Genomic DNA, 22,849 nt, shown 5'->3' with positions numbered 1-22,849 from the left:
ACGACGAAGAAGAGGCAAGTAGTAGCTATGTTCACTCATGTTATATGATAGTGCATTTAGATGATGCCGCTGCTTCGTGAAAGATGTACGTGACACATAACTAAACAGCGTCACGTTTCGTAGACCTCGTACGTAGATGTGGTTGACGATGCTTGCCTTCTCTAGATGCGAACCATTATCAACCGTGATCAAACGGCAGCTGCTGCATAGCAGCCACGCAGGGCCCCATCTTGAAAGCAATCTGCGATGGGGACAGACTTCGCAGAGTGCTGATAGTTTCGTGTGCACGGTGTTATAGCCACTTAGTTCGCATTGAAGCAAGAGGCAGCACGAAAGCCAACTCACTCACTGCTGCAGGTCCTATCTTGAAAGAGATATTCTTACACGATGGACGGATGGGTTTCCTCGTTGCGTAGGCATAGAAATGCTTACTCATTTGAAAATCAGCTCCCAAAAGTACTGGATACTGCAGTGGCAACTTCAGAATGACTGCTGCTACAGCTTGCTGCACCATAGAGTTAGCCGCAGGCATTTACAATTAAATATTTCATAATATTTCAAACACTGTTTAAAAAACACTTCAACAACTGCATATTTCTGTACACTATAGTTTTTGAGACATGTTGGTTGGTGCATATACTTGAACTGCCGAATGCATATACCAGAACTGCAGCTAGTACAACCGAGGACAAAATGATGACAGACCTGCCAATTTTAGAGATAAAATATGTAGAAATTTCATGAGAAATACTAACAGTTGTTTTGACACTGAATGAATTTACTTCGTATGAAAAAAAATGCAGACTCTGTTCTGTAGGGACAATATGAACAGGCACTCTTCCAAGTAGCACCAGACATTGTTCAAACATTGAAGATTGCAACAAATGCCATGCAATGTTAAACATCTAACTTGATAGTTACATATATTTTGTCATTTGTATGTACAAGCAATGTGATGCATACATGTCACAGGAACAACCAGACAACCACGAAGTGTCAATATAGACAACTTGTTCAGGCATTAATGTAAACAATGTGACAACATTTCCATAACAAGAAAAATGCAGTCAGTGAGGATAATCTGCATCACAGACAAATAGAAATGGCTATCAAGTTTTCATTAAATACTCATGTAATGGCAGCAAAAATTTTAGGCGCTTTGATGCATTGGTTTTGTGAAGACATTGTGTGACATTGTGTGAGACATTGGTAGCTCTGAATAAATGAGCAGATGCAAAAAAATAGGTTTCTGGCTGGGTTTGTGTTCTCTTGAAATGAATTTTGCCCTAAACTGGCCCAGAAAATTTTTGCCTTCAATATATACCCATCATGAACCATTTCTAAAAATCTGGCATATTATGATAAAATAAAAAAAGTTGGCAATGTAAGGGTAAGCATGTCGCATACTTGAAATGAGCCATATCCAGTGAAATCAGCCATTCTCGTAGCATGACCGAATGTAACTGTACAGACTCACCTAGCTTTGGAAAAGAAGGAACGCCTGAAGAGGTGGTGAAGGCACATGTCCCATTCTTGGCAACTCGGATCGTGCAGAGCTCTTTCAACGAAGTCTTGTGGGAGGCATGCCTATTCATCTTCACAAAAGGTGTTATGCAGCAACTTTGTCAAACGAAACATTTAGACCACCACATAATTTGGCCAGAAAGGCACATTGAAGAGCCAGATGTACACATCAACAAACAGTTGCAACAGCCGCTTGGAATAGTTCCGGCACAAACTTTATTTACACATCTGCACAAGTTCACATGTCTGCCTTTCCATATACACCAAATATACAGCACAATGCCTCATGGAAGCAGACGACTGTACTCCATGAACACCATGGACTTTGCATAGCATCCCATAGCCGTGCTGAGTAATGGAACCTGCAGAAGAAATCAATATAAGCCATGAGGCCAACACAGAAGCATTGCTCTTAACAAAGTTTACCTAGTAGGATGCAGCTACATACATACTGAAACCAATATGGGCACCTACATATTTTTGCTAAAGTAGCCAGTCTTTTCAATGGGACTTTTTGAAGGGCTTCAGTTTATTCATGCTCACTTTCACCACAAGCTCGTACGTCAAGCTGCACACACTTAAATAACAAGAAAATCTAAGGGTCTATAATCTTCTTTGACACACTCAAACCTTGTTATACCAAAACGGATGTTACGAAATAATGAATATAAGGAAGTACCGTATTTTCTCGCATATAACCCGCACCAATTATTGAAAAAAATTGCTTAAAAAGTGGGGGTGCGGGTTATCTGCGATGATTCACGAAGGGAGGGGGTGGGGGTCGGTTTCACAGCAACGCGCGGCCTGCCGTGCAGAGTCCGCGTTGTCCACATGCCTATCGACATCGACGTGTGTTAAGCCAATAAGAGGCCAACACAGGTTATAGCCAGATCCACATCCATAGCTCGGGTTAGATGCTTTTTCGCACGCTTTTCGCATGAGTCAGGTGCCGTTTCTTGTAAGCCCAGTTTGTACAGTTGGCCAGCCTTGTTTAGGCATAACGAGTGTGCCTCGGCGGAAGTCTTTCACAGTGAAAGAGAAACTGAAGATCGTAGCCGCTGCTGAAGAAATCGGCAACAGAGCTGCTGCGAGAAGGTTCCGAAGACGATTACGTCTTTGAAAGCGGCGATGAAGCTTTGGATGGCAGCAGTGAATCGGAAGACAGCATTGACAACGTTGCGGCAGTCGTTCTGAAATAAATTTGTTTTGAAAACAAAACGATGACTGCGTGTAGTTGTAACTTCCTAGTCCTCATTTTTTCGGATACGCGTGCGGGTTATACGCGAGGTTATTTTTTTCTTTTTTGTGGAGTTCAAAGTGAGGGGTGCGGGTTATATGCAAGGGCGGGTTGCGAAAATATGGTAAATAAAATTCCCCTTCAAGTCCCTATAGAGATCCATTCATTTAAAGGGGCCCTGAACAAGTTTTTATTGAAGTGGAGAAAGGCATTTCAAGTGAAAATAGGCTATTTCAGAAATACCCTGCCACAAAAAAGTACTTCAATGCGTTCAGCAGAAGCGGAGTTATTGGCAATCAAACGCGGCCTCCATTGCGCTCCCGTCCCTTCTTCAATGCCTTGCACTGCAAAGGCTATGGCAGAGTGGGGCGTGCCCACAACACTCCGCCTTCGAAATGTCACCGTGGCGCGCAGTTCAAAAAGTACTTCACTGTTGAACACCGGGTACATCGTCACGGAATTCGGCATTCATTCAGCGGGGCATTTCAACACTCCCGCATCACCCTGTCGCAAACGCCATCGAGCAACACTTGTCTTTGTCACTACCCTGCATAGCTGCGCTCAAGCGGTACAAGCAGCGGCTCATTATCGCACTTCTCCACTGACCTCTCTCTTTTAAGCGTGCCTGGCTGTGCGAGCAGTGGCTACGCGCGTCGGTGCATTCACTTCCCTCTTTCTCTGTGACACACTGCGCAGGCAGCCGCAGCTGAGCCTGGCTTTCAAGATCTCCCCAGTGGAATCTCGGGGGTCAAGCCCAGGCCATGCCTGTGCCTGCCCGCACGGCTATGGACGGCGGTGCACAAGATTAGTGCATTCACTTCTCCCTCCTCCTGTGGCGCGCCACGCGGGCTGGAAGCTGGGCGTGGCCTCCGAGATCGCACTGGCACCGGTGCAATGTCGGAGGCCGCGAGCCAGCAGAGCCAAGCCGGTGTAGCGAATTTCGCTTGCCTCCTCGATCACACAACAGAGTGCTGTGTTGTGTGCCATATGCTGCTCGACCGCAACGAGCCAAGTGGGAAGTGGAAGCGATAGACCATCCCAATGGAACAGAAGGCAGCTATCTAAAGGCTGTCACGTCAGGTGCTAAAAAGTCGCGTGTTGCACACGCCGAAGATTCTTTCGTTGTTTAATTCAAATTTCATTGCATGTGTGGCCATGTAGCGGATCCGTGGGCCACAAAGCTGTCTTCTTATTTCTATGTTTACAATTGTGCACTCCATTGGGCATATACTGTAGTAAATGGCAATAATAGATATAACGAAGTAAGATCGGCTCCCCCTTCAACCTCATTGTAACAATGTTCAAGTGTAGCGGGATCCAAGACCTTGGAAGAGAGAGAGAGAATAAACTTTATTTAAAACAGTTTTCCACAAAAGTTTCAGCAAGGAGCCCTTATTCAAGGGCTCGTGTGGCCTTGGCAGCCGAGCAGGCCCGATCCAGCAGCAGTCAGTAGCGGGGAAAAGTATAAGTAAGTAGTACACATATAGAGTAGAATCTCATTAATTCTAACTCCAAGGGGACCAGAAATTTATTAGAATAAAAGGGAGTTTCAACTAAGGAGAGCCCCTTTATTTATAATGCCTGATTAGTTGTGTGGTTAAAGCATGCAAAACCAAAACCGTCACTGGGCTCGCATTGAAAGTGTTATCGTTCCTCCGTCAGTGTGCAATGACATGTGCCCGAAAAACCCTATATTCTGTATAAAGTCCAAGTGCGACAAGATCCTGCCTCGTGCGCCGCTTGCAGTGGGTGCGAGGGAAAATGTGCGATGATGAGCCGAAAAAGATGGTGGTTGATGCGCACCGTCCTCCCATGTACCCATCGTTGGAGAAGATGGAGCATGCGCTAGGGGGGCATAGGTGAGCATGCGGTAATGTGATCAAGCGTGCCCTAGTTGGAGGGGCTCTTTCCTGCTCCTTTTAAGCCGTATGAGAAAAAAAAGCGCGCACCATTCTGCTTGCTCTGTGCCTCTTTCCCTGACATCTTTATGGCATGCGACATTATGGCAGCTAGAGACACATCAAACCTTTGCCTTTGGCTCAGGTTTGTCCAAAAGGCGGTCATGGGAGTGAGAAATCTTGTTATAAATAACCGTTGCACAGTTTTTGGAGTTCGAATTCATGAGAGTTTTCCTCTATTCAAATATATAGGACTTTGCAGGGACCAGCAGAGCAGTTTGAATTATCTATCAATTCAAATTAGAAGATTTCGAATTAGAGATTTCAATGTACTTTCTTTCTGATACGTTCATTTGTTAGCTCAAATTGCTCTGACATTAAGTAAGCCTTTCAGAGTCAAAGTATTCGGCATAAAAGATACCAGAAGACCTGACATCCCCTATGCCAAGCTTTCCTAGTTCTATAACCTCCTTTTTTTTTCAGACTGTATATTTCAGATGCAACACATCTTTTCGTCAATCAATTACAAAGGGCTCGCTCTAACAAGCTTAAACAGAAATTTATTTCATTAAAGAAAGCTGTGAAGGTTGGGAGCGGTGTGACAGGGGCCAGATTTATTGTTTATTATAGGGTGCAAGCAAAGCAACAGTGGCTGACTGAAATGCAGGTTCAGTCTAATAAAAGTGATGAAAATTCCATGCTAAAGCTTATGCCTTTTGCCAGGACCACTGCTGCGGCATCCATACAGAGCTATAAAAACCAAATGAAAAATATCTCTGGTTTGTCAGCCCATATTTTCACTGCCGTGATGCCTTGCACAAACTTTATCACAGGGTAGCCAACATAAAGCTGTGACCATTCAATCACCACGGTATTTATGGAAAGTACATACACCTCATCTAATGGCATTTGATGTTGAGTTGAATTACTCAAGTGATTAGCATTTAATTTCACTCGAAACTCTAATGGTATTATGCACCTAGAGTTTAAATGAGACAAGGTGTTTTTACACCATACACATAACTATGATCCAAATCAAGATTCAGAAAACTAATCAGATGTAAGACCTTTAAACTCCCACTTAATTCATGACATTACATTACTGTCACGTTAATCTGGTACACTAGCACCAGATTTCCCTCTACCTTTCTTGCAGGAAATTCTAGATGCACTCTCGCACCAAAGGATGCCAGCACTATTGGCATGAATGTTGAGCCTGTGCCTATTGCAAAGGCACAAGCTCCCGCACTCTTAATTGATAAGAATGGAACAAACAAAAAGGTACAAAACATACAATAGAAGATGAGCAGCACGCACGACTAATGGATGGGACGATTAATAGGTGCACAGTGTGCTATGAGGGACATCATAGTGGAAGAAATAAAATTCTGACTGCCTCGATTTCTTTACAATGCCCATAAACACAAATGAACACTTTCGACCCCTCTTTAACCAGTTATCATGCATGTAGACACATCAGCTCAATTGTACTCAGTCTGCAAAAGAAAGGAAAAATGCCTCACCAGTTTTTCTCAGTGAGGGGTGTATGAGTGATGTGCTGCTTTGGCATGCTGCCAACTTGAAGGGTCAGCAATGAAGCCAGTTGCTCTAGCCGGCCGCCCTCCTGATATCCAGGCACGGCGTCGCCTTCGCTTCTCCGCTTCTCTTCTGCGCACAGTCGGTTGCGTACTGTCAGCATTGCTCCAGTATGCTCAATCTCAAACTGCTATGTTACCTCACAGGGTTGATTGATTGATTTTATTGGAAATAAATAAACACATTAGAAAAATGTATTGTACTGACACATCTCAATCCCTAGCCTGAGGCTAGCTGAAATTCATTCAAGCATAAGCGGAAAAAAAGAGCATGTGACACACTAAAACAATGAGTCCATAAGAAAGTTACATAAAAATCCAAACGAAACTAAGCCAGAACATAAAAAACCTGTTACAGTCGAACCTCGATATAACGAAGTCCTAATTGCAGCCAAAAACTTTGTTAAATCGTGAGTTTTGTTAAATCGAGATTTGTATATTTCAGCAGTGCAAATAAAGATGAGAACACTCCTGGCAGATGCACGTTGTGGCCAACATAATCGGGAAAATAACAAATTCATGAACGCTGGAGTACTTATTTGACCTTAAAGAGCAATTCCATCCAATTCAGGTGGAAGCGAAGAACTCCGTCAGCTTAAACCTGCCACTTGCTTTTCTGAGCGTCGGGGTTATAAGGCACTCGTAAGTTGACAGAGCTAGCCGCGTGCGTGCAGAGGAGATCCAGGGTATCCATGATTTGTTTCGGTGTAGCTGTGCTGCTTGCCACCTGGAGTTCATCCGAGTCGTCGTCCTCCATGCCTGTGTCTGTGACGCTCTGGATTACTGCGTCATCGTCCAGCTATTCAGCTGTCACAGCGCAAGCATCACTGAAGACAAAGTAAAAGGCACAGAACTTTTCTCTTGCGAGGTGCACCACTCATCGTGAACAGGAAAAAACAGCCTATGCACGAGATCAAACCACCAACTGCTCGAAGAAGATGTGCTCAGCGAACCAGCCTATGCACAACGAGATCAAACACCAAGTGGTCGAGGAAAACGTGAAAACGTGCATGGCAAACGCTGGGGCCTCAGATTTTCCATAAACCTACTTCCGGCGGGCAGCCCAGTGATGTCATAGCATGACGTGTTCTGGAGCTTCCGAAGCACTCCGGCTAGCATAAAAGAGCACGCTCGCTGCAGGTTTCATACTTACGTGACAGACGTTCGCAGCAGTACGTTCTGCTCCACGGATTAAAGGCCACCAGCAAAATTTTTCATTAAAGGGCGCATGTAAAGCGCTGTTTGCCCTGCCTAAAGTTTTCGTTTTTATCTGCCTGTCAAGGAGGCTCCTGGTAGGTGCATGCGATGAGCGAGGACTTCGCTAAATCGGGGTTGCAGTATAAAATGACCTCGTTAAATAGCGAAAAAAGCGCCCAAAGAAAGCATGCATGCCCACCGGGTCTCCGCGAGATAGTGACTTTCATAAGGACGCTTGCTTCATGCTCACGTGAGTGTAAACGCCACGTCACTCATGAACGTCTGCAAAAGGTGTAATAGCAGCGTCAGCTTTTTTGGATGTCTGGAACTGCTTATGCCGGGATGACTGGCTTCAAATATTGGATTGGGATCAATCGTCTTAGTGCCAAGCACGCTGTCTTGGTACAGTACAAGTAACCTCCTTTGCCCTTGGGCACCAACGCGTCTGCCGGTGGTTTTCACGCCACCATTGCCGCTGTGCTGTCACGGCATCGACAGTGCACATGCAGCCTATACATGGAGGGGTTAGAAGGTCTCCAGAGGTACGTGACAGACACATAGGGCGTTTAGCTGCAAAAATGACGAAGCCAAGTCGACGCACCCTAGCGCTCCACACAAACGACTCTGCAGCAGAGCCAGAGCAGTGTTCTGCATTCCTCTGCTGTCATGAGCATTGCACGCACAAACACTAGTGTGAGCTGAGCAGCTGTCTGCATACCACACTGTGGTGCATACAGGTGCCTGAGCGGAATGGAGAGTACATTTCAAGTGCAAATGCTGACAGTTTCACTTCTGTCTCATCTCACCCACAATTGAGGTGCAACGCCTGCAATGCCGGTGGCCGCACTCCTCATCACAGCAGTGCTGTGAGATGCGTAGCTGCCAGGATGATGTTTCTGCTGTGCAGCAGTCGCCTCACTTGCTGTGTCGTGCCAACATGTCGCCCACATGCACTCTTAGCAAGTTAAGTTTCATTATGTTGGTTTTCCATGTGGCACAGAACAGCATAAATCCACATATGTCACGTATGTGACATAGATCCTCAGACGTCGTGCTATATACGTAAAGTTACACAATGAAAAAGACAAAACACTACCAAAAGTTTCACACAAGACATGAGCAGAATTTCACATTGATAGCATATTTATGTTTCAGGTGTTGCAGGAGCAACGAAAGACAAACGAATGTACGAAACACAGAAAACCTTTGTGCATAGTATATACAGTAAAAGCTCGTTAATTCAAATTTCACAGGGACGCTTAACGAGTTCGAATTAAATCGAATTTGAACTAACGAAAGTCATTGAAAAACAGCCAGAATTGAGACCAGGTTGCTAGGAAGCACTTGTAACTCACCGTATTTATTGGTCAAAATAATGTGTGATCACTTCTTGCTTCTTTTATGAAAGCGATGGTCATCAGTTTGTCTTCCAAAGCATGAAAGTGACGCAGAGCTTTATCTTCAGCCTCCTTGAAGTTGAAAAATAGGCTCGCGACACCGTGGCGCCTCCATTACAGTAGCCAACGAATTCTTCGGACTTGATGGATATCCCGGATTTCATATATGCACCGTCAGGGTTCCCATAGAGCTAATGCATTTTCGCGAACTATTTCTTGGACAAATTCAGGCCCCAAAGTTCAATTTTTCCAGACTAAATCGGTCGTTCCAAGCCACACTCCCTGACTGCGAGGGCCGCCATGTTGGATTTTCCGCTGGCTTGGCTTTCAGTGGCCCGCTCTATGGCTTCCAAGATTGGGAGCGCGCGCCATCATCTTGTCTCGAAGGCCATGCCCGCTCTCTTTGGTTGACAAAATGCTTCAGGGTACAGCTTCACTTTTTCTGTTTTCTTTCTTTTTTTTTTCGGTCAGCACTATCGTCATAACCACTTATTGCGGGTCATAGAGTTTCTCACCATATTACTATATGTTGCGGGTTCCTTTTTTTCATCACCACGTGGCAGCGCGCAGTTGGAATTAATGATGGAGGAGCTGATGTACATGCAAAATAACGAGTTGGTTTACCCATAGACGCCTACGCTGCGTGGCAGGTCGGCAACAGTCAGTTCGAATTATCCAAAAGTTTGAATTGAGGTGCGAATTAACGATCTTTTACTGTACGTGCCCAGGGTGGTATGCAGCAGAAAGCACGAACTACAGAAGATAGCATACATTGCACAAGCTCCTGCACATAAGGAGAGTCCAATAGGCCAAACTGTAGGGTACTGGGATACAAACTTCATGGCGACACCAATGTTTAGTCGATAAGCTTCCCTCTGACAAACTGTCAGCTCCAGAAGCAACCGCCAAAAGTGCTAGACACACTCTGCGATAGGCCTCTTGCACTGCGCTGATACCATATGGCCACAGGTGATAGGGTTCGTGCTCAAGGAAGAGATGCAGACAATACGTGGATCATTTAACAGACCCAAATATAGGGGTGCGGACCTTACACAAGAATATACAGGAACAATATCTCAAAGAAAACTCAGTACCCATGGATCTATTAATAAGTAAAAGTAATTCTTATGCAAATGGGCGCTTTTCAATGGCCTTCACAAGTTCATAAGTCATGTTAAACTTGTTGTGCCACTTCTACATAATGAATGAGACAAGCAGCAAGTTGATTTTAGCGCTGCCACTGCCAGTTCTGTACCGTTAAAAGCAACTAGCTGTGAAAAGTGTTCCATCATACTGAAAAGCATTTTTATACCATCAGAGTGCTTTAAATCCACAGAATTAATAATAACAATCTACTAGACATAATATTACTGCATTCGTGAGTTTATTTTCATAGAGTGGGGTGAGAGAGCGCTGCTGGCTGTTGTGTTTCTGTCACGGCATTGATACTACTGTATTCACACAATCCTAACGCGCTCCCGCGCACATCCAGGTCTCATGGGTAAAGTGAAAAAAAAAAAAAAAAGGTGCACCTGAATGTAACATGTGCCCAATGTATAAAAGAAAAATATATCATGTGTCCCTCCCCACTTCATTCATGAACAGAAAAAACAGGACATGCAAAATTAACCTTCAAAGAACAGAAACGTAAAAAAAAAAATTAGATTTCATAATGAAAGCTGCACAGTTGTTGTCACCATTTGCATTTCATGAGCCACAGATACCAAGCACACAAGGGTGGTATTCTCGAGCAATGCCTTTTAGAGATACTACTACCGCTTTGTGATAGTAGCATTGCTTGTGAATGCTTATGAAGCTTGTGAATGCTTTTCATTCTATCTGTACCATTGCTTGTGAATGCTTATGAAGCTTGTGAATGCTTTTCATTCTATCTGTACCAGATTGCAAACATCTTATATAAGATTGTAACATCTATGAATACATTTTAAATCACTCAAATTTTTGTTTCATATCACTCTGCCAAATCAATTGACTATCAACTCCAGTGGGTGCTGTCCATGTAGCAGCACTCACTTAACTGCCATCTCACAGAATATCTCTTCAAGGGCCATCGAAAGGTCCATGCAGTACCAATGCCCTTCTTGTTGTTCACATTGCCTTGCTCAGGAAGCACATTAGAAAGAAGCATGGTTGATACCAACCTTGCTCAGACAGCCTCTTGGGAAGCAGAAACAGATTAGGCCCCTGGTGTTGCTTGTCCTTGCCAAGAGCCACTGAAGTATCCATGCTTATCTGTCCTGGACACAAGAATGCAGGGTTGGTAAGATGATCACACAGGTAACTTTCAGCGTTCTCAGTTTTACTTTTCACAAGATTTGGCACCCTTTTCCCACAGTTTTCAAAAGTAAGTTCTGTCTCTAAGCTGAACCCTAGAGTTTCGTATATGAGTATTTGAAAAAGACTATCGGCCTAGATCTGAATAAATACAGTAGTAACCTTACTTTGTACAGCTGTCTAATGATTTGCTATCACCATCGATGATTTGTATACGAAACTGCGACTTTTTTCTGATCACAGCAACTTTACAACTGTAACAAGTGCTTACACACTTTTAATGCATCAATGAATAGTAATTAAAACTGCACTGCTCTTGTGCGATAGAACTTGAGCAGCGCACAATTCTCAAGCACAACTTGTTGCCCATTTCCACTTTTGCTCTTTGCCTAGTCTTTCAAATGCTAATCCTTTTCAAAATTAAATCTAAATCTATAAAAATTAACTTGGCACCTCTTTCAATAATTTAGTGTTTCTATTGATTTTTTTAAAGCATGCCAAGTTCTGCATACAAACCAGTGGGTCGTGTGTAAAAACTGTACGATGAAACAAGTGCTATTGAAACAAACACTTCATTCTAGCAAGCCAACAAGTGTTCACATTGACTAGCCTCCTCTTCACTACGTCCTGCAAGCAGGAAACTAGAGATGTTCCAAGCTGAAGTTGACGTCATACTTTGCAGAGTGTAAGGCAGTGGTACCTTTGTACTTGAGTTTCGACTTGGTAAAGATGGCGTCCAATGTCTGGCTCATGGCAGCGACATTCTCGGGAGAAAAGTCACCGGGAGTGCACTTGTTCTGCACAAACACTGTGAAGAGCAAAAGGACGCAGCGTGACTGATCACTTAGAAGACTTTTTTAAACAACCAGAAATATTTCACAGAAAGCAAGCCAGAGAACCTCATGTGTGATGACCTGCTCAGAAAACACCAGTTAGGCTGACATTAGAACATAGTTCGGTATTGGAGCCAGAAATTCCTAATAAGGTGCATCTTAAGGGGAAAAGAGACATAGAACATGGGAGTATTCTTGCACTTTGCATCCAAACAAGCACACCAAGACGGGCTTGCCAATGTGCATTCAAGCCACAACTATTGGGGCCTGGTTATGGAGCATAATCAGGCCTCAAGTTTGTATGCGCTGCATTTCAATGGGTTGAGCTAAAAGTTACAAGATTACCGCTGAAACTTCTGTACAAAATGTAGACAAGAACAGAAAAGAGACCCTATGACACAACCTTTGTGTCCTTGTATACTTCTAGCACTGAAGTTTGAACATGACTATGTACCAGCTGGCTCAGTTTAGCTTTCTTCTAAGCCTAATTACAAGACTAATTTTCTACCCAGAGACTGCAATTCTGTGTGCAGATCAGGCCGGTGTGAGCTACAGTGGTTGCTTGGGCTGCTGCTGCTGCTGCTGCTGAAGATGTTAATTTGTGCCAAAAATGATAATGTTCTACCAAAAATTGTTCTACTAAAGATGATAATGCCGAAGACCCCCTTTTGGGGGGCAGCGCTTCCTTTTAGTACATATTTTATCAATGGCAACAATGAATTGGAATCACCCCCCTCCTTAGAACACTGTGGTCCAGTGACAAGTGATGGTCGTGCATGTTTAATGTGAGCAGCAGCATGAAATGTGCATGTACCCAATAAGGATTTCTGTGTACACTCTGGATTCTAAGACTCCACATAACTTTTGCATGCAAGGCCAGTGATGAAAGACCATTTGAATACACTTCACTTCGGAATGCTTCACTTCACCTTGCTGCCATAAGTGAGCATGTACTGCAAATAGCACGTAAACGCGCCCCACGTGTCTGCTACAATATGCTATTTGAACTACCGATTGCCATATGTCAGCAACAAGTTGACCAGGCAGACACTTTTTTTTTTTATACAGATAAAAATAGAGGAGTTGTTGCTGTTTGCTGGCAACGGCTACCCCTTATCGTTTGATTAATACTAATATAGAGTAACAAAATACAGTCGCCGTCTGATTTTCCGGACCTCGCGGAGACCGAAAAATAGTCCGAAAGATTGAACAGCCCAAAAAACTCGTTCACACACAAAAAAAAAAAATAATAATATTAAGCTTACAGTGGCATAAAAAAAAACACTTATAATGTCCTGCCTCATACTGTGCCTGGAGGTGATCAGATTTGCTTGTATTTGCGCAAGACAAGAGCCTCACCGTGTTGGCAATCATCGTTGGCAGAGAACGCCATGGAGGTCAAAGAAAATGAATTGAATTCCGAGGTTTCACGTGCCAAAACCGCCATTTCATTATGAGGCACGCCGTAGTGGGGGACTCCGGGTTAATTTTGACCACCACGGGATCATTAACGTGCCCCCAATGCACGGTACACGGGTGTTCTTGCATTTTGCCCCCATCAAAATACGGTTGCCACAGCCAAGATTTGATGCCGTGGCCTTGTGCTTAGCAGCGAAACACCATAGCCACTAAGCCATCACAGCGGGTGATCGAAGAAACGAGCCCCATTACTTTGCATCACTTTGCTCTCGCGAAGGCACAGGAGGTGGCGCCGATCCCACAAATGCAAAGCCGCACAAACACACACAAAGATGCGACAACGGCTCCGAGACACACCTGCTCTGTGGACACAGCACGTGCAAAATAACAACCGAAACTTATCCCGCATTAAGTGATTATGACGATAGTGCTGACCGAAAAAAGAAAGAAAAAAGAAAAAGTGCCGTTGCTGGAGCGTTTCGTCAGCTAAGGAAGAGCGAGCATGGTCTCCGAGACGAGAGGATGGCGCACGCTCTCTACTGATAGCACGCGCCTCCCAATCTTGGAGGCTGTAAAGCGGGCCACTGAAAGCCAAACTTGGCCAAACATGGCCAAGCCAGTGGCAAATCGAACATGGCAGCTTCCAACATCGGGTAGCGTGGCTTGGAATGAGCGATTTAGTCCGGAAAATCAAACTTTGGGGCCTAAATTTGTGCGAAAAAATCGGTCGCAACTATGCGTTAGCTCTATGGGAACCCTGAAAGCGCACTTATGAAGTCCGGAACATCCCACAAGTCCGAATTTTGGAGCCCAAAAATTCCGTTGGTGACTGTAAAGTATAAATTCTTGCATTATGTAATACACTTAAACAGAAGAATGTGTGACACACCAAAAGTAGAAGTTGCTGTTGGATTCAAAAGTCGTTCTCAGTCAGCAGGACATCTGAGTCCATTTCCACTCACATGTAACCCTACGAGAACAAATGAAACGCATTCAGCACGGATTGTGTTCCCATGAATTGCACATTGGTGAGCCTTGCAAGCAGCTGCTGCAATGGTCTTTCCACAAAGACAACCTAAGTGTGGATGTTGCGTGCGGTGGTTTTGTTAAATCCAAACTACAATGTAAATACTCGTCCAAGTGGTGGTTGGGGTAGGATTTGTTTTAGCAGCTCACTCAACTTTAGAATGCCATTCATGGAACCCTTGGGTTCTGTGGAAACTACTGGTCTACATGACAAACCTGGTGGCACCAACATCTGCAGTTCTGCATCCCATGCTCAGAGATCCACTCAGTGGAAAGAGCAAGTCTGATCTACACTTTCTTGTGGAATGCATATCAGATCAAGATACCTTTTGCATTCTTGAAGAAGCATGGCAATCTGCTTCCGCCGATAACAAAGGGACACAGTTTGCATGAGCCATTCATTTTGTGAACAATACCAAAACAACCACGTTGCTTATTTTTTTTCTTCTGTGTGGCATCTGTAGCCCTTCAGATGCTGTCTTGTTTGGCGGCAGCTTCCAAAATAGTGCCATTTTGTTGGCACTTAAAATTCAATATTTCTGACGCAAGAAGTGATCGCGACCCCATCAGAAGTGCACTTGTAGGGAGTGCAGCGTGGTGCACTGTGGTGCAGCGTTCGGTATAGTATTGAATGTGCCAGTTAATGGGAGATCGATACATGCGTAGTACAGTGCCATACCTTTGCATGGGATTTCCATGGGGATGTTACAACTGTTTGGACGTAGACAATAATTCGATATGTCGAAGATTTATATTTATCCGAGATTTGATGTTCACTGCTTGTCGCTATGTTGCTTTTGATGTTCATCGGACAACTGCACATATTTCACCATTTCAAATTGTGCAGTCTGTAACCCCCCCCCCCCCCCTCTATGATGCCTTGATGGCGATGAGGGTACTGTGATAAATAAACAAAACATATCCGGGGTCAACTGTATTCAACATTCTGTGTAAATTCCTGCTTCCTCACCAAACATGCAGTTCATCAGTGAAGCTCAGCAGCAATCGCGATAAGTCAGCCCCACACACACACGTGCTTCATACGAAGGCTTGCTCTACAGCATCTTTACGCACCTAGGTGAGGAAAGCTTTCAGTGACGTCATCACCGTTGCTGCGGCTTTGGTCATGTGACGACGTCGTTGGCTTGAGCATTTCAGCTGTCAGCACAAATCTAGAAGATGACAAAGTGAGCATGGGATGTCACTAATGATGAGATATTAAGCAATTGTTATGCAGTTGAATGTGGATGTAACAAACATCAATGTATTTAAATGTACAATATAAACTTATTTAAGGTTTAATATCTTAATTTCATTGAAAACCATGCTTCCCCTCATCCTCCTCAGCATATACTCCGCCACTTAGGGGTGATGGATAGCAGACGTAGGTATTCACTTACAACTGCCTCTAACCTTACAATTTTTTAGCTACTACTTTGCTTAAAAATATGCAGACTGTTTGTAATAAATGCCTTCTAGGAGTGGAGTAAACTTGCACAAAAATAGTGAATATATTTGAAAATATTTAAATCTAATTTTAAATCTTTTTCTTTCTTGATGGAACATATTTAAAATGTTTATGTAGACAGAGAGCTACAAGCTTTTCTGGTGGCTTTATATAGATTGGGCTTTGTTATGAACCAAAGAATAATTGTAACTTTGACCATTGTATAGTAAAAAAAGTTTACATACCAAAGACTCAAATTTTAAGCCATTTGCTTAGGCAAAGCTGTTAATAATAATAATAAAAAAAATTCTGGGGGCAACACATTTCATTTGGTTCAGTAGGTGTCACAAGCACTCAGGAACAATTCACAAAAAATAACTATTTGGAAAGTACAGCGGTTGCAGAGAAAAATGTTCCTTTTGTCAGAAAACGTGCTGCTTTGGGAAAACATGATTTAAATTTTCAATTTCTGACAAGTTGGCCTAAAACAGTCCTGGTGCATAGTCTAGGTGATTATTTTGTTCGGACTGCCTTCTAATACCCTTTCTTTCAGTCACCTTTATCTTCCTCTTATTCTTGATTTTGATAGGTGCCTGAAAGTCTGCCTATCTATCCTATCGTGGTCCTTCCTGCTCAGCACCGCATCGCAAGACAAACTTGGTGGAATACCCTAAGGGTCTCAAAAATTTTCTTGTTGGCATTGTGGCCTTATTTGCATAATTAACAGATGCTTTTACTATGGATGTTCCAACAAACGTGGTTTTTAGGCACCTACACTAAATCAAATGTTTGCGCAGGAACTATTGCAACTATTATGACACCTTTGGGGCTTATACTGGACTACTGAAATGGTTACAGGAATTTCAGAAATTATATTTCTAAGTGATTATACATGTAAAGACATTTATACATTTTAAATCACGAAGAACAAAGCAAATGTCACAGTAGACCACTGCACGGGCTCGGGCTTACCCGAAAGCCTGGGCCCGGCCCGGCCCGTGGACCGGTTCGGGCAGGGTAGGGCAGTTTTTGCACGTGCTCGGGCCAGGCTCGGGCACGGCATGTGCTTTTTGAACCGGTCCCGGGCTGGGCTCGGGTATTTTGACGCAGGCCCGGGACAGGCTCGGACTTTCTGGTGGTGTGCATGTAATGTGCAGCGAGTTATCCTCGCGTGTCTCGACTCTGAAAAACCTCTTGCCCCGGCGCAGCTGGAAGCTAGCAGTGCTACTCCTGTGTTTCTTCTTCCGTCATATTTTCCGCTGTTTGAACAGAATGTAAAAGTCCAGAAAGACCGAAGTCGTCTCAACCCAAAGGATGCCATTGTATTCCTTACCTTAACAATGTACGTAATTAATGCTTTCAGCGCGGTGTAAGCGCGTTCGCGACTTGCCGATTCTTCAAAGGTGAATTGGTAAAACGATGACTGGTAAGATAAGATACTTCGTCACGCGGCTGAAGTATGGCACTGCGTCCATCCATGATTGCACGCATGTTCTCAACCAGCCGCCTAGCAGCAATGCATTGCGCTGCACCATGGAGGAACGAGAAGCTTTCTTTATCCATTTACTCCATCCATGCGATGCGCTCACGACCTGTTGTGGCTGCGCTTCGGCTAGAGTGTACAGAAATACGGTTGAGTGGGACGAGCAGATGGGGCGGCGCATGATTTGCAGTGAGGCGCCCAACGTGGAAAAATACTGCGGCGGTGCTGCGATAGAAGTGGATTGGGCCGCATCAAGGTCGCGCCGTTGGAAACTGCTCGCGATACTGATCAGCAGGGTTATTCGTACTACTTTGTGCACTGGTATTTGCATTGAGACCGCTCATATGGTGTTCATAATTGCATATCACATGTATTTATGCCTTAAGAATAAATTCCTTTCATTCTCTTCTTTATTTTATTTTTTTTTAATGCTGCTCGGTGTGTCTTTTTCAGTCTCGGGCCTGGTTCGGGCCGGTTTCAAGCCAGGCCAGGCCGGCTCGGGCCTAAGGTAAAGGGGTGGCAGGGCTGGGCCGGGCGGGTAACGTAGATTATTTCCGGGCTCGGGCCGGGCCCGGGTCTCGCCATAAAACTTTTGGTCGGGCTCGGGCGGGCAGTCCAATGTAAAAACGGGCCTGGGCCGGGCCCGTGCCAGTGCTCTATGTCACAGTGCATTTTCCAAACTTGCATAGCAAGCAGGCGGGTCACAGGGGAGAGGCATGTTCAGCGGCCTTTTTGAATACCTTCCTGTGTGCATCTGAGAATGCCACTTGGTAGCACAAACATTTCCTATGGATGCTGGTATATTTTGGCATTGAAATAAAGAAATTGCATTTTAGTCGATTTTTCTATCCACCAAACCTCAGGCTGCATGGTAGCTGAGATGGTTTACGGTAAGACTCTGGTTGTGAGGTGAATTTTTTGCTCCACTGTCTTCAGCACCGACTACCCTACAGGAGTATAGCTAAGTTGTTGGGCGAGTTGGTGCTAAGATGCCATAGTATAGCTGGCGTGAAGAATACGAACAGGTGTCTGTATTCTTCGCAGCGGCTATACAGTAGCACCACAGGAGTATGCCGAGCAAATGGGACTGCTTTTCCAGTGACTGACCCTTCTAGGGTGGCTTCTATTCAAGAAGTCTTTGTGAGCAAAGACCTCACCAAATTGACCCCCGTCTTCATCCATTGGAAAGGCATTCGACCAACCCTTGTGCCAGATTACAAAGGCCCTTTTCCAGTCCACCACCGAGCTAAGAAGATGCTGACCATCCGTGCTAACGGTCATGATGAAGTTGTTGCACTGAACCACAGCATTCACATCGAACACTGTGGTCTCATCAATGCTGCCTTACACTTCTGCCTCTACTCCGATCCCGGTGCTAGGACTACCCATTAGAAAACATGTTACCTGGGCATCTTTCCAGTGTCCCAGGCGGTGGATCTAGGTTTTTACTCTGCTAGTATCTATGGGTGGGAGCCCTCTAGCGGCACTCTCACCTTTCTCGTCCTTCATCTTAACTTTGGCACTTCTGCGCTGTGCTCGGGCTCCTCGAGCCACCCACTCTCGCAAATAAATGATTGCTGTCTTGTTGCTGGCCTGACCCAGTCAGTCTATACGTCTGCTTAGCTTACAACACACTCTTCAGCTAAATGACCTCACCTGAGTCCCTATATAACTTCCCATATGTGCACCATCTGGCCCAGATGCTTCGATGTCAGCTGGTTCAGTGGTCATAATCAGCTAATAGGCCTGCAGGTAAGAAGTGAAACACTGGTCCACCAATACATTGCCAAAATAGCACATGCCACCCACTAGTACTGCTGATGCACTGTCATGAATAATTTACTCGAATGGTATTTCCATCAGGGTGTCGAACCAAACCCGAACCGAAAACTGTACCTGAACCGGAACTTTAGTGGGAACTGAACCCGAACCAATATCCTTGGAATGTGCCTGAACCAGAACCAAACCAGAACCGAAAAGATTAATAACGGTTACCAGTTCAGTATGAAATGGTTCGAGCATATGGGGTGACCACCGGGTGTTCATAGACGGCGCGATTCTTTGAATAACTACTTCGGTAAGTACGCCCCACAAGCAGATGTAGTTACCACTCACAAGTTGCATTGTGTTCGAGTATGGGGATAGACGATGAATGTGTAGTGGTCTACAGCCACCTCAACATAGATGCTTGCGACTTCTTAAGTCAGCCATGGCAGTTCTGTTCTGCAGCCGAAAAGTTGTTTCCGGGGCTCCACGGCATGACCATTTCTGTTAATGCTCCTGTTCAGCCATTATGAGAAGTCGTTACTAAAATTAAACTATATAAACATGGAGAGCAGAAAAGACCATGTCCTCGGGGAAAAGCAACACTGGCTTCCTACTCAACACAAGGGTATCTCAAGAGCAAAAGAGCGAATGATATTCAACAGCTTCCTCATAGATGTCTTACGCGATGCTTGCATCACATTGGGAGTTATGCACGTCAGCAAAAAGTGCCAAAGGTAGCCATAGAGGCAATTACGCACTAAAAGCAAGACTACCTACCCCCGCTACTACTATTTGAAACTTATGTCCCTGCAGCAACGTGCACTTTGGAGACCAAAGCAATAGCCACTGGCCTATCACAAAACATTTGCACTGGGTAATCTGGGCAAGGTTCAAGGTGCCCCAGACTTGTGGTGCACCTGCCTGTATACCTCCGAGTCCACAACAGGCAATACCGCAGCGGTTGAGGACGGCATTGTGTGAATCACAAAGAAGTTGTTCGTCAGAACGGTTTCCTCTGTGCGAGTCTGCTGCTGTCGCAGTAAATGAGTTCAGTGCCAGAGGAATCGTAGAAGTCTGACGATCTTCTGTTACTGATTCCAAACCTCACAGACTTGCTGATATTATTGACTCAAAGAAATGAAAAAAAAAAAAAAAAGCTGCATGCTCCAAGATACTACAGGAAAGCAAGCAGGAAGGCATGAGCATACCTGAGGAAATTTGGATCAGCAAACCAGTCTTGCACAACAATGACTGTGTGGCAGACAGCCATCAGGAAAGAGGCCATCTGGAGAGACTGCACAATGTGCAATGACAAAATAGTTCGGAAAATGAGGGGCTCGTTTGGTGAATTCAGTTACAGAAAAGGCCAGCAGTTACTGAGGCCAAGGAAAGTGCGAGAAAATGAGAAGCATTCTGATTGTAGCAAGATGCAAGTACCCTAAACCTAGACAAATCCAGACAACTCAGACCCAACAACCCAAACATAGGTCAATTCAAGCAAATCCCGAATTCTTGTCGGCTTGCTACGTTTACCATTTAAGAATTTACAACTTCTCGCAGTGAAAAATGGCTGGCTAGAGTATGGTCATAGGGCACGAAAAGTCAAAATGTTTCAACATTCAATATTCATGCTGCATTGTATGTGACAAGCGCCACTACAAAATGGTGCCAGCCAAACTTCTGAGTGCAGGGTGCAAAAGATCGACACAATGCATGGCTTAAACGGGACTCATCCTCACCTGCATGACATGAGCATTCTCCAGGGAATGAAAGTCCCCACCTCCGGGTGTCTTCTTCTCAAACTGGATCATGTGGTCCATCACTGAGGCACTGATGACAGGCTGCGAGAAAGATACCGAGATTCCCACAGAATTTTCGGCATGCAATTCAATGACTTTTCAAGGATTTCAAGTGAATAACCAGGGGTAATTCAAGTCATGTTAAATGAAAACAGAAGGTCATGCTCGGCCTGAAACGTGTTAGCATGCCCCCTCAGCAGGGCTCACGCAAAAAGAAGCCAATTACTTCAGGAACAATCTTTATGCCATTACCTGTTGTCATTTTTTGTGCCTTTTAGTTTGAATGTCTTCATGATTTGCATACCCGTTGGACAGATCATTCTTCCAAGCAGACTGTTTAATATATTCACTTGCTATTTGATCTTTTTCAGAAACGGTTTTTATTTTTTCCCCTCTCTTAGCATCTTCACTGTAGAGCATCACGCCACACGGAATATTGTAAAGCAAAGCTTTCTATGCCTCTTCCTTCGACTTTTCCACTGCTGCTACTGCTGCTGTCATACACCAAGTCAGGGGGTGGTTGAGAGTGTGCATACGCATAGCAGGAGCACGGCACAGGGGCCAGGCGATGTCAGAAACTCATTTGGGGTCCAGTCAAACCTGCTTATAACGAACTTATAGTTTCGCAAAAAGTGGTCCTTATATCAGGAGTTCGTAATGTATGGTGTAGCCCTTAAAAATACTAAAAAATTAACCGCACTGAAGCTGGCGCCAGCAATTACAATTCGGCAGCACTTTGGTCCAAAAACCAGATTTTTAGCGTCATTTTTGTTCCCGGTGCGAGTCCACACCTACCTAAAAAATTTCATGAGAAACGTCCATCTAAAGAACAAAATGCAGCGTCGTGTAGCCCTTCCAAAACGGCACCCGGTTCCGATCACCTGTCATTTCAAAACTGCAAGCGCAGCCGCCATTTTCTTGCCAGCGCATGCCCCACACTATGCTGTTTACGCTGTACACGGCACGTCTCCGCCCTGGAGGCGTGCCTTGAAAATGCATGACCATGCAAGACTTTCTTCGCGACTTCTGAAATCCGCGCTAGGTAGTCGCTCACTCATCTCGAAGGCCGTATCATCGTCCCAACTGGACTGGAGCGGGGCGTGTGCCGCCGTGCACCCAGTTTGGTCACGCTTCTGTGCTCTGGCACTTCACGTGTGCCCTTTTTTTACCGTGACCGGGTTTGAAGCTTTCGTTGTCCCAGTACGACGATTTAAAAAACATTCGTTATATCTGGAAGCAGTTTCCATAGGGAGGGTCGGAAAATCGTAAATGCACTGAAATGTGGTCGTTACAGTAACTGATCGATCGTTATAAGTAGGTTCAACTGTACTAGACCTCTCCAACCCGTCGCCACAATGCCCTTTGGAGCTCCCAGGCATCGCCCCAATATCCTCTAGACTGCTGCAATAATGTGTGAGCTCCCCGCAAATGCACTGCAGTAGCTGCAGTGCTTACCTTTGTACTCATGCGCAACAATCCAGAAGGGATGCAAACAGAACAGTAGAAAAGAGGTAGGGAAAGGAGGCAGAGAATGGGCAGAGCTGGCAAATTCATGAGAAGAGAGAATAACAGTCTTGCCGTTCTTCACTCGTGACAGCTCGGATACGTGGGATGAGCACGAGAGGGGGGAAAGGCGATGACAGAAAGCATGCATCATTTGGGGTCACTTCAATAAAGGCAACGCTACCACTAGACATAGCAAAAGTTGCGGACAACTGAATAAATGTAAATTGCATGGTACAGTATAATGAGGTACGGCCTTTTCCGAAAAATAAAGACCCTTCAAATTTGTTTAACAGACAACTGATGCTGGCCGTGCAGTCGCAAAGGCACATTAAAGCACCGCAGTGTCAAGACGACACTACGCAACAGGCCATCCCGCACCATGCGAATCAGTACTTCTGTGCCAGCCGCACTAGCACTAAGGCTATG

At 44.7% G+C, this 22,849-nt stretch overlaps 1 protein-coding gene across 7 annotated transcripts in view; it reads right to left on the bottom strand.

Annotated features, from left to right (window-relative positions):
- Positions 1 to 1,723: 1,723 nt before the first annotated feature.
- The window catches only part of LOC119455794 (nonsense-mediated mRNA decay factor SMG9-like), a 75,704-nt gene continuing 54,578 nt past the window's right edge, over positions 1,724 to 22,849 (bottom strand). For 6 of the 7 annotated variants that reach the window (XM_049669321.1, XM_049669317.1, XM_049669318.1 and 3 more), the window contains exons 7-13: positions 20,858 to 20,959; positions 20,327 to 20,412; positions 15,496 to 15,593; positions 11,844 to 11,951; positions 11,011 to 11,106; positions 6,183 to 6,327; positions 1,724 to 1,886 (exon numbers count right to left, since the gene is read on the bottom strand). In XM_049669321.1, the coding sequence (XP_049525278.1) occupies positions 1,763 to 1,886; positions 6,183 to 6,327; positions 11,011 to 11,106; positions 11,844 to 11,951; positions 15,496 to 15,593; positions 20,327 to 20,412; positions 20,858 to 20,959 (759 nt within the window). In that variant the 3' untranslated portion in view covers positions 1,724 to 1,762. Of the gene's footprint in view, positions 1,887 to 6,178; positions 6,328 to 11,010; positions 11,107 to 11,843; positions 11,952 to 15,495; positions 15,594 to 20,326; positions 20,413 to 20,857; positions 20,960 to 22,849 lie in introns of those variants that run through there. The other variant, XM_049669323.1, reaches the window with a different exon arrangement.

The sequence above is a fragment of the Dermacentor silvarum genome, chromosome 6 (genome assembly GCF_013339745.2).
Source record: "Dermacentor silvarum isolate Dsil-2018 chromosome 6, BIME_Dsil_1.4, whole genome shotgun sequence".
NCBI lineage: Eukaryota > Metazoa > Arthropoda > Arachnida > Ixodida > Ixodidae > Dermacentor > Dermacentor silvarum.
Note: the sequence above shows the minus strand (reverse complement) of the source record. Positions and strands in the feature narration are given on the sequence as shown.